The sequence below is a fragment of the Schistocerca piceifrons genome, chromosome 6 (genome assembly GCF_021461385.2).
Source record: "Schistocerca piceifrons isolate TAMUIC-IGC-003096 chromosome 6, iqSchPice1.1, whole genome shotgun sequence".
Classification (NCBI taxonomy): domain Eukaryota; kingdom Metazoa; phylum Arthropoda; class Insecta; order Orthoptera; family Acrididae; genus Schistocerca; species Schistocerca piceifrons.
Genome location: NC_060143.1, coordinates 573,817,199 through 573,830,058, shown reverse-complemented (window position 1 = coordinate 573,830,058; position 12,860 = coordinate 573,817,199). Strand labels below are relative to the sequence as shown.

The 12,860-nt window shown below is 37.3% G+C and overlaps 1 protein-coding gene across 1 annotated transcript in view; it reads left to right on the top strand.

Annotated features, from left to right (window-relative positions):
* LOC124802876 (cGMP-dependent 3',5'-cyclic phosphodiesterase-like) overlaps positions 1-12,860 on the top strand; it is a 267,877-nt gene that overhangs the window by 174,254 nt on the left and 80,763 nt on the right. Inside the window, exon 8 of the mRNA XM_047263921.1 lies at positions 1,278-1,462. Coding sequence (XP_047119877.1) covers positions 1,278-1,462 — 185 coding nt within the window. The remainder of the gene's footprint in view (positions 1-1,277; positions 1,463-12,860) is intronic.

Below are 12,860 nucleotides of genomic sequence, written 5' to 3'. Positions count from 1 at the left end.
ACCTACAGTCGGTGTTAATAGATAACGGTTACTCTCCACATCAGATTAGTACAGCATTAAGGAGACGTGACGAGACAGAAGATAAGGAGCTGCTCAAGTCCAGGGCTTTCCTTCCACAGGTCTAAAGGTGGCAGGATTCCAGGGAAACATGAAGTTAAAGTAATCTTCTGGCCACCGGTGAAGATTAGTGCTCTTCTTGTTTTGATAAAGGACAATGTGGGTCTGCAGAAGGCTGGGATTTACAATATTCCTTGCCAGTGTGGCAAGGCTTACACAGATGAGACGATAAGCACAGTACGTGAAAGGTGGATTCAACATGAGCATCACACTTGCCTTTCGCAGCCCAGTAAGTCGGTCGTAGCTGAGAATTTTATTACCATAGGACACTATATGGATTATTCTGCCACAAAAATACTGACCCCAGTGAGATCCTTTTGGGATTCAGTGATTAAGAATCTGTGGAAATATGTCTAACATAAAATCTGATAAATTGTGACAGCGGCTTTCAACTGCAGAAGGCTTGGGACCTGGTGACCTCTTTTATTTTTTCTGAGAGAAAATGTTTTATTCACAATGAGATGTCTGCAGCATCTGACATTTGTTTTTAGTGTTGTGAGCGTGCACTCTGACAGAGGACGGACTTGCACCTGCATGCCACAGGGGGAACAGTATTTATTTGCAGAGGGTGCAGATGTCAATAGTGTGAAGCGTGCCAGTGTGCATGCTTTTGTGTGCCAATTATTGCTATAAAGCCAACACTATGTACTGGCAGCCTTCAGTGGCGGACACTCACCTGAAGATGCTGGACGGTTGCCAGCTGATGTATTATGACAAGAAGTCAACATGATCCGGCAGCAATCCTGAAATGTCATAGAAGATCTATGTATTTCTGTTGTTGCTTTTTTATGTACTCATTTTTTTTTCTTTAAATTTTCATGACTACATTTCCGTACCATTCTTATGAAAGTGCTTCTAACTTTCAGTTTATATGCATCTAAAGGAAAAAGAAAAGAAAACTCATAAATTTTTTGTGTGCCATTGTTTCTGTTAGCAATATTTTTCCTATACAAATACTGTATGTATCTCTACAAATGTTTGTTTTCCGTCAGTTTCTAATTAGATTGTCTGTTCGTAAGGAACTGCATTTTAAAAATGGAAATCTAACCATTATTGTGTATAAAAATATTTTACTTTGTCGTTATCTTCAGTAAATAATGGTAAGCAATTTTGCTGTAGTAACAAAAAGTAAACCACATATTTCTATTTCCATTCCTTAGGTGAATGCAGAGGATGTACAAAACTTACTTAATTGCAAAGGAAGTCATGACAACAAACTATTATTACATTGGTCTTTCTCCCCTCGCACAATACCAGTTCCTGAAACAACGTGCTATGTTTTCAAGTTTTTTGAAGATTTGAATTTGGTAAATCACTTTCAAATCGATAAGGAGACTTTATCACGGTAAATGAAATAACCTTTATCAGAAAATTTGTTCGGGAATGCTCTCTGATATAGTGAATATTATTTATTTGAAATTAATGCACAGCTGTATCTGGCAAAGCTGGAAATTCCTAACACATGAGATTAGGGTATTGCATACACATTGGACACACTCAAAGAAATGGAGTTTTCATAGAATAATGTTTTTTTTCTGGTAACTCTAAAAATGTCTTGTATGTCTGCATGTGCCAACCATTTGAAATGACAAAGATGTGGTCAGATTTATCATGGTGTGTACAAAGACTTGTAAGTGATCATACCGTCAGACAATCATGTCACAACATATTACTTTGCATGGGTTTGTATATATGTGTAAACATTTGTGTTACCTTTGCTTTTTCTATGTGAATGTAGACCTGACTTTTATTTTCTTATCCAACTAGCTTTAACTAACAGCAGGAAATAACTGACTGTAATGTACCACGGGAATAACGCAAGGTCTAGACAAATACATATAACAATGTGTTGCATGTTAAACCAAAAGGATGTAGATTATGAAATTAGTTTATTTGTGGCACACAACAATATAGTGCTGTATCCTGTGGTGATGCATGTGTTCTAAAGCAGAAAACAGAGGAGGAGACACATGGCAACAGTTAAGTGAATATCATTAACTTAACTTCAGTAGTTTGCAGAACAAAAGTTCAGTCAAATCCAATGTACAGTCTAAATATGTCAAGTTCGTAATATGCTGTAATCACTTTGCGAGAGGCTGAGTATTCAGTTTTATAACACAAGATTGAATGAGGGCCTGATCATAAGTTGTGGTGGCCTCTTATATGCTTTTATAATGTCACTGCCTGTGTCTGCGAAGGAGGGTGTGTGTGTGAATTGCTATCAGTTGGTGGCCACGATTGCTGTGTGGCTGCCTCTTACGGCAGTACTCAGAATTTCTGATGCCACTCTATGAATTAGGATGTGATATGTCTGGAATGGTGTCTGTGGCAAAAACACCACATTTAGTAAGTGTCGTTTATAATTCTGCTAACTAAATGAATTGCTTTAACCTTCTTTCCAAGGGCAGACAGAGTCTGGCATTCCTCTTTTATGAAGTCTGTTTTTCCTATGGCAGCCAACAAGGTAAATTTCTCTAATTGTATGTTTACTTAATTTTCAGCTTCATCATACTCACTTCTTACCTTAACAACAAAGTCGTCTCATTCACTAATCATGTTTGGACAAACAGATTCATTCTTGAACGGTATTAAGCATCTAGAAATAGGTCATTAAATATTAAGTTTTTTTACAGGGAAGGCCAGATTTCTTAGAGCAGCTTCAAACAGCAGTAATGCAAATGGAAAAGGCTTTTGACATAAACATACATATGTAGGAATTGAGAGTATGAACTGAAAGTTCATTCTGCTTGAAGAGCCCTTAAAGGAAATCAGTAGTATGGGTATGCGCACATTAGACATACTCTGTGCATGCTTCAAACATGTTCTTTTATCTCTAACAATTTTAAATATTTTCTGCATATCTTTGATTTTAATTATACGAATTTTGGAAGTTAGTTTCCTGTCATCACTTCAATTAAAAATTCTTGACACTCACCATTTTCAATTGCATGTATCATAAATAATGATACACGGAATTACTAGACATGGTAACAAATAATCACTTGCTTTAAATGGGTGGATTGAAAGAAATGTAATAAACCTTACACCAGACAAACTCCTAAACCTTTGCCACATAGGTCATACCCCAGTGGCAAATCTTGGTACAAGGCCAGTCAAATGCAGCTACCAAGTATATCCTGCCCCATCACGTGGCTGACGTACCTTATCCATTAGAGGTAGAACCATCTGTGAAAACTGCTATAAATCTGTCAAACTAGAGACAATAGCAGAGTTGACTATTCAGAAGCAGAATTTGCTGGTGAGCACTATACACTTAATTCCAATGGCTGCTTCACAACCCATGCTATGTTGATCCTCTACGGGACACCAGCATCTCTGAATTATGTAGATGAGATTTGTCCTCACAACATCAGTCATTCTTTCCAGTAATAGTCCTGGCAGTATGGAAAATCCAGGATGGAATGTAACAATGTTATGAAAAGACTGGTTGCTTCTCACCATATAGCAGAGATGCTGAGTCACAGAAAGGCACAACAAAAAGACTGTCACAAAATGAGCTTTTGGCCAACAAGGCCATCATCAGAAGTAGACAAAAAAAAAAACACACACACAAAATGACCACAGTCTCTCATGTGTGGGTGAATTGAGTGTGTTTGCATGAGCGTGGTATGTGTGACAGTCTCTCATGTGTGTGTGTGTGTGTGTGTGTGTGTGTGTGTGTGTGTGTGTGTGTTGTCCTCCCCTTGCATGCTCCATTTGACACAACTCTTCACCCCATTTGAGTTGTAGTGCCAGGACAGTGCCATACAGGTGTATGTGTATTTACGTATGTATGAAGGAGGGTTCATCTGATGCCCTCACTGCTGTTTATGTGCCTATCAACAATTCAATGCATCAACTATAAACTGTGTTATCACTTTTACTCCTTCCATTATGTATATTCCTGACGGACTTTCCATTATCATGTGCCAGCACTGATCAAAACCATAAAAGCCTTGGAGGATGAGGAACTGCCCAAAGGAGAATTCCAGTTAATAAACAGAACTTTGTGTAAGAGGAACTATGATCCAGTGAAGCAGAAATGGTTGCTTGTCTTTCTAATTCATATACAGCCAGCTACCCTAAAGTTTTCCATGACACACCACCAGGTCAGCTGGGATTCGTGAAGACTCTAAACACTATCAGATTCAGGTATCACTGGCCAGATCTTTACCAATTGATTAGTCACTATGTGAGCCACTATAAGGAGTGACAGTGATGTGAGCACGTGCCACATTTATCTCCGTGATATCTGATACCAATTCCGCATGCAGCAGCACCATTCCATTGATTTGCACTGAATGTCTTGGGGAGGTTCCCAGACTCAACAAATCAGCAATAATAGTTTACTTTGATTACCTCAGCCACTACTCTTGTCACCAAAACAGTACCAACTGCCAAAGCTTCAGAAATTACAAGGTTTCTTGTAGAAGACATCCATGTGATGATCTCCGATTGTGGCAAAGTTTTTGAGACTGACATGAGATGTAATTTCACATTGCGACATCACCCACAGGCTGACAACTTCCTACTGCCCAGAAATGAATGGTCTCACAGAATGCAGACATGCTCTCAATGTATGTTCATGTCAGACAAAGAGATTGGGATACAATACTGTCCCTTGTGACATTCGAACTCAACATAGCAAAGCAAGACACTACTGGATTCAAAATGTTCTTTCCATTCTGTGGTCGTGATGGTGAAATGGCAAAGACTACACTGTTCCTGTCTCAGCTGGACAATACTCAGGTGTAGATCATGAAACACTTCATCACCAGGTCTGAAGAAGCGAGACAGCTGGCTTGCTGCTGTACCTTGGGTGCCCTGGAAAAAGACCGATAGCACTGTAGCACCAAGCACAGGTCAGTGAGGTACACATCAGCAAACTCGGTATGTATTTTTATGCCTGGACAGGAAGTGGGTATACCTGAAAAGTTACTAAAACACCACTTTGAGCTGTACCATATCCTTCATCACTTGGACATTATGACAAAGTTGATGATCCTGACCCTTCATAATGAAGACAAAAACGCAGAAATATCGCCCATGTTCTGGGGATGAAGACCTACTGTAGTCCTGGGGCGCAAATTGACAATGAGAGCTTCTCATTCAGGGAGAAAGCTTAAACAGGAGGTGCTACCTTCAATGCTCTTCATAATGAAGAGGAATTGATGACATGACCAAAACACAAGGATCTGTCAGGACTGACATACAAAGTGCAGCTGACAAGATCTGTATCGTGGAGGGTGCTGTAGTCAGCTGCAGCAAGAACTTCTGAAACAGCAGGTTGCTGTTTCTCCAGGAGAGGGACCAATGTCGGGAGCAGTGTAGTGTGATGTATGGCTGGCGTACTGTGGGTCACTATCTCAGATCTGATCACCTGCAGTTATTTGCCGTTTAGTATTTATTGGTTATGGAAGGTTCTTGAATTTTATTATGTTTGTATATTCTGCAATATTAGATGTCTGTATTAACAGCTGCACTCTCTGCTCTGGAGTTAAGTTCTGTTCTGACGAACATTGATGTTTGCAATAAAACATGCTTTCAGTACTAAGTGTTGTAATTCACTGACAATCCTACTTTCAGATTGGGACCTGATTCTGTTTACAACATAACAATATTATTTATTTCACATATTGTAAAGAAAACAAAACAAAACTACTTTTCTATTCCAGGAAACAAGAAATAGACATAGGAACATGCCATATATTCTTTACTGAGGGCAGAAAGGTGCCTACAAAACTGAGGTTCGAGATATCTCCACCCATTTATGGATCCATCAGCAGCTATGGGAAAATTTATATGCAGCGCAGCTGCCAGTACCTCATAGTTTTGAAAAGATCAACTTTCTGCTAGTGCCCACAGTTCATGTTGCAAGTGGCTTTTAATCAGTGGCTATGCATTTCATTTTCAAAAACTTTGTTGGCAGATATAAATTTGGAAGCTTCATTGTGTGATTATCTGTTGTGCTGTCTGATATCCAGGATGTTTACTGTTGTTCACTGCAGCGTATGCTGCGTTATGTTCAAGCTGCAGTTGATACAGCTGTAGAAATATTCTGCTTTATCAGTGTTGTGTCTGACCAACCATACATTGCTCCAACATTATACTTGTTTCTGTCGTGCATGTGTAGCCCTTAAAGATATAGCAGCACATCCACTGGCATTTAGGAATAATGCAACTTATGAGGTCTGTTCAAATAATTCTGGGACATTCACAATTTTTGCACCAATGGTGTTTTGGAGCAAAATGCAGTTGGCATCCCTGCACACTCCTGTGTTTAATGTGTAACTGCTGGAAGTTTCATTGTTGTATGTCTGTTGGCTATTGTTCAGTGCTGTATTGAGTGGAATGTTATGTCACACAATTTGCGATTTTTGAGATGGAGAGTAAGAGGAGCAATGCATTTGCATTCAATTTGTGAGACGGCGGGTAAATTATCATCGCTGTTTACGAGAGCCTGAAAACTATATTTTCAGTCAACCAGAAAGTGATGGAGAACATACTGACCATAATTTCCAGTCTGAAAGTTCATGTTACTCATTGTGCTCACTGAAAGAAAATGTTCCTACTTGCTATTTACTCAGCAGCATCAAGAAACTATCACTATAATTATAAATTAAAAGTTTAGAGTTTTAAATGATTGATATATTCAGCAAAAGTTCACATACACAATAAATAATAATATCTCTAATGATGATGATAATATCCCTACGAAAGCAGCACTATTAACAGTTCAGAGGTGATTTCTATGGGAATTTGCAAGTAAAAGCGTGTACCGCCCTGACTTGTAATCACCAAAACTTGGCTGCTAGCCACAAAAGTGGAAAATAATCTTATAACTTGTCACGCAGTTTTGTCAACATTACTGGCGGTGTACAAAAAGTTACATCCATGAAATGTAAGCAATCCAGGATGGTGTGCAGTTCTCACTTTCTACTTGCAGCAAAAACACTTTAGGTAGGTGCCCAGCTCTGAAATCATCCAAGGCAAAGTGTGTGCCAGTGTTTGACTGATGTGGACAGATTGCCATCTCAATGCAAAGTATGTCTTCTCACTTCCTCTCAGGCTGTATTTATATATGTGTGCAGCAGACCACCGAAAGGAACATCTGCTATCAAGTGCTCTAGGCACTGGTAGCAGCATCTAAATGGCCACTTTCTTAGACACATATTAATTAATAAATCTCTGTTGTTTAACAATTTATAATCTTCTTAATTTTTGTATGTATGAAGTTAAATTGGCTTTAGTTACTGAAAAAGTCTTAGCTCGATTGCATTTAAACATTGGCGGCTAGATTTTTACAGTGGAACTAGCAGTAGAAAGTGACAGCTCAATTGCCTCTTTAAGATTCCTTGTAATGATTGTTATTTATACTAAAGTCTTGAAACTTGGTTCAACTGTATTACTTCATCATAGTAATCGGGTGCTGTGATTAGAACTTTCTGTAACAAATACAAATGATACTTAATGTTACATGAATAGGGACATTTTTGATCCAAATATAGTGAATAACTTGAAAACTAATAGAGGTAGCATAATGGGGGTCACGTAGTTGATGTTTGTATATCAAACTGCGGCAACATACAAATATTCATCTTTCTGAGTCAAGTATCTAGCACCTCCAGTTTTTTTGTAAAAACACCGATTTTGACCAAAATATTGCTTCAATCAAGTTGTGGTGTGTAACTTTTGATTGTGAAATGCATTTGTACATTATGAACAATTTTTAGCTTTGTAGCTGCATTATTTAGCACCACTTATTTTTATCTTTAGGTAATATATTAACAAAACTTACTCGTCTAATCATTCTGAGATTTAACATTAAGATTAATATAGTGAAGCATAGCCTGACAGAGTTTGAAAAAGTTACTTTAATATTTAATTTCATTGTTAGATCATGATGCGACACTTTGTATGCTACCCACTGGCATGTTATGATAACGTGGTACTAGTAGCAGTGAAATGGGATAAGTCCCGGCAAACTTGCTCGCCTCTGTACCTCTCACAATGATACAGTGCTTGTTTTGCCACATAACCCCGTATTTATTTTTGTGAAAAAAATGTGTTTTTGAACACATCTTAGAAACAAGTTATGTTACTGTAGGTGACCCCTTTTAAATAAAATTGATTTTTGCATAATTTTCTTTAATACTACACCCACAAAAGTAACCATACATAGAAGAACATAATATAGTGGATTTTTAAAAATCGTATACATAAATAACATAGAAACATGAACTAAAATTTTCAGTTATTACAAAATTAATTTTGTGATTTAGAATTTTCAGTCTTTACCTGGAAGAGAAAGACACAAAAACCTTTTGTTTTTCAGTACTCACTCATTTAATCACAGCTGTGGGAACTGTTGTGTGTCCTTACAAACCGCTTTCACTAAAATATTTAAGGTAGAGGGTGGGAAGTAACTAAGTATAGCATTGTTAACTATACTCTGTTACAAAAGGGAAAAGGTGAGGAGTCACTGTTGCACGTGTCTTTCTTGTTTCCTTCTCCAATACAGATTGTAGGCCGCCTTTTATGATGCCTCCACGTCCCTGAGAAAGAGATAACATAGCCCAAGCTTCTGTTCTCATCTTACATCTAAGGGAGAACAAAATACATTTTGTATTCTATTTTCCTTCTATAATTTAAATAAACAATTGAGAAGTTACCAGAAAGAATTTTTCTCTTTAAAATTTTATTGTTTAGAAAACTATTATTAACTTTTTCATAATGATTATTGGCAATATGTTACTTCACAAAATCTTGACATTTTGCTTAATTAATAAGAATTAATGGGCTAGTTTGCAATTTATTTCATTACCTCAGATGTTGCTTTACTTGGAAAATCAAGTAACCTATGTAAGTTCTATCTTCATATGGCTCAATTATTGTACGATTTAATATACTAAGGAAATAATTTGTTTGACAACAGTTACTTTGCTTTGTCACACACATAATCAGAAAGCTGTTTTTATTGTAACATACCAATACTCTACAATCTGCATTTCTTAACACTTTCGTTTACCTATATTGTTGTATGTATATGTCAATATTTATCTATTAAATGACCATCTGCCTTAAGCAAGATTATGCATTTTCAGCCTTTATATGAGACATGACAGAATTACCCATAAATTTTCCACTATTTTACTATATATGTCAGCTTACTGACTTCATTTCTCCTGTTTCTCCCTATTTTCATTTATCCATATTTTTCACTGTTCTATATATTTCGACACTTTTATCTTTGTTGGCCTGCTAACCTCATTATTTACTCACATTCTTGGTGTGATCCTCACACCACTTCCACACATCTTCTTTAATTAATATCAAAATGCTATGGCTTGCCTCTAGTGGCACCATTTTGTTACCCATACCTTCTCCTACCTACAGACAATCTTACTTCCAACTGCAAGATATTAATTTATGTAAAGTTTCTTGCTGGCCGGTGTGCCTGAGCAGTTCTAGGTGCTTCAGTCTGGAACCGCACAACTGCTATGGTTGCAGGTTTGAATCCTGCCTCGGGCATGGATGTGTGTGATGTCCTTACGTTAGGTAGGTTTAAGTAGTTCTAAGTTCTAGGGGACTGGTGACCTCAGATGCAAAGTCCCATAGTGCTCAGAGCTCTTTGAATCACTTTTTTGGTAAAGTTTCTTGTTTCAGATTTTTGGGAATTTCAGTTTCAATTACTTCTCTTAATGCAGAGTATCTGCATTTTACTGTCACTAATCCATTTTGTGGATTTTGTTAATTATTTATTTATTTTAGCCATTATTTTTCTATCATTGGTGCTCTAAAGTTACCACTGTTATTTTAACATTTAGAATTTACTACTGCAAAGTACCTCTCGTATTTTCTTGTAAGTCATCATTTTTGGGACCATTCTTACTTAGTAGGAAGACATTGCAAACATAATACATATGTATGACATTTAGGCATATATTCCTTACTTACTAAAGGAAGTACAGAAGAAGAGAGTGAAACTTGAGAGGGAAATAAAGTTTCATCGAGCTGGGACCACACAGTATACCAAACTGTGGATTCGCCAAAGAGTGGTAGACTACCTACAGAATTTAATCACTGAATTTTGAAAGGCTCCAGGTCTACAATGTTTCATAGACCTGTTTCTTTCTTACTTTCCAGGTATTTCAAGCGGTATGCATTCACATCAGGTTACTTATTATCCTGAATGGCCCTTTATAAACATGCATAAAATTGTTTGTTTCCACTGAAATTCTCTTAGATTTTTCTTTAGTTTTGGCTAACACTAGTTCACCAATGTTGAAACCAGTGGGAGATTATTTTGCATCATGCCTTGTTTTTCTGTCCAAGACTCTTTTATCAGAAATTTGATCTATTGACTGTACTTAGCCTCTATTTCCGCCAGGATATAATTCTCTTCCACATTAGTACCTTGCTTGTTATTCTGGAATTCAGTATGTTTCTGCAACTAGCCCTTATTTCTCATTACTCTAATAGGCAGTCCCCAAGCTTCATTATTACTTACCACATACTTCCCAATGAAGGGCCCTGTAATCACTTGAGAATCAGGTGAAGTTAATACTAAGTGGCTCTGATCAAAGTCAATCTTTCCCTGATATTTCATTAAAAGACCTGTGCCAGTTAATATTTCAATACTTAAACCGAGCATGATTAAGCAAGGATAATCTATTATTAGGTTACCTGTATCAATTGGAATCAAAGCTTTGTGCTGTACTGGTGTAGAAACTTTTCCAGTTGCATCTTAATTCACTTACTTTCATGCAGTTAGCTCATTCTTGTTAGGAATAGAATAAAAGAATGCTTGGGACAAAGCACTTGCATCGCTGCCACTATCAAGAAGACAACACTCTGTTACTCCTGAGATGTTAGTTTATACAATATGGTGAGTTATTCTATTCTAAACAGGTTTTTCATAATTGTCTCCTGATAAATCCTTTTCACTCTGTTTCCAGGTAAAGTAATTTTGTTCAGTTGCAAGTACATTTACACTCAGATTCATGGGGTCATCAATCTCTACCTTCTCAACTGCCTTTGCCAACCTTTCCACTAATTTTAAATCAAAGCACTTGACGACTTCCTCTACTTTCATTTGCTGCACATCAGCTACACTACTCTCTATGTCTGAGCAACTGTGTCCCTGCTCATGCTATCTATAACAGGCCTTCTGCTTTTACAGTTTGTGTCAAGTCATACAGCTGACAGGTTTCTAGACCTCATTATCATTGCAACCCCCTTCATCCAACAATGCCTCCTCTTCAGAACCATGCAGAACTGACCCTGCTTCCTGTACCAAAACTGTAGCCTTCAGATTGCCATTTTTGTTGAAGATGTAAGCCTTTACTTCATCTTTGTCCTTATCTGAGTCAAACCCATTAATTTGTTCCTCTCTATTATCTGTAGCATTTTCTTTTTCCTTCTTGTCCCATTTTTCTAATGTATCCAGAATGCTGCCAACTATATAATAATAGTAGTTTAGCAGATCACTGGTACTGTCTCTTCCTATTTCATCATCTCAGCTATCAGTTTGCGTGTACTGACTGATTATAGTCTGTGTTTTTGTTACTGGCTGTGTTACTGCTTCCACCTGGGGAGTGTATGTTTCCTCACGGATGGGGCTTAGTTTCTGACAACTAGCCTATTGTGATTATTCGATCAAAAAGCAGGTAGGGTAGCATTGTGCTCTTCTTTGTGTCTCAGTAGTACATTATTTACATTTCTGCCTTTATTGTAATAATTAATGCGAAAGCAGTGACTGTCTGTCTCTTCTTCCTCTACCATGGCATTGAGCACTGTATTTAGATCTTGTATTCTCAACCTTCATACTTCCGACATTCACATTCCCACAGTCATTATTCTGGTTGTTTTTTACATGATTGTTAGAAGACCTATTATTATTTTGCATCTGCTTCTCAAAAGCAGCTACTCTTTCCACTCACTCCAGATACTCAATGAACCTATCCACATTCTCTCTTGGTGCAGAAATGATTGTTTTCTGCCAATGCCAAGGCAGCTTACCTTCTAGTCTCATGATAATCACTTCCAGTTTCATCTTTTCTGTCAGATGTGACAGCCGTGAAAACCACCTTCTAGAAAACTCTTTAACTGATTCACGACCAAGAATAAACTTTTTATCACTCCAAAACTCTCTCAAAACATCTTTTTGTTTGTTATGTGACCAGTACTCATTAAGAAATCCAGTTTTAAATTCAGAAAGAGGTCTGCATCTAACCATTTCGTCACCTGACCGTTGCAAAGCATCACCTGACAAATGGCTTCTTATGAAATAAAATTTTTCACATTCTAACACTGCATTTGGCAAAACATCCTCAAAATCATTCCAGAACTCTAATGGGTGAATTTGTTTGTCTGGATCAAAACCTAAAAATTTACAACATCCAATGAAAGTGGCATCAACTGAAGTGTTGCAAGAGCTACCAGAGGTTACTCTATTTTCTGTGTTAGTAATACTAGTATTTAGTTCTTATTCCTATAGTTGCACTGCTTCCACTCTTTCAGAAAACTTTTTATCAACATCTTCATTACATCTTCATATGAGTTAACACAAACAGATTTTGCTTTCTTAATATCCTTTTGGCAAGCATTTACTTTAGTAGTTACTTCTGCAGATTGATTAGAGCAATGTTTGGATTTGTTGCCTATTCTTTCTGACAACCTCCTCCCTTCCATAAAATCATTTGCGTCTTTGAAATCTTTCTGAACTTCACCAATTTCGCTTT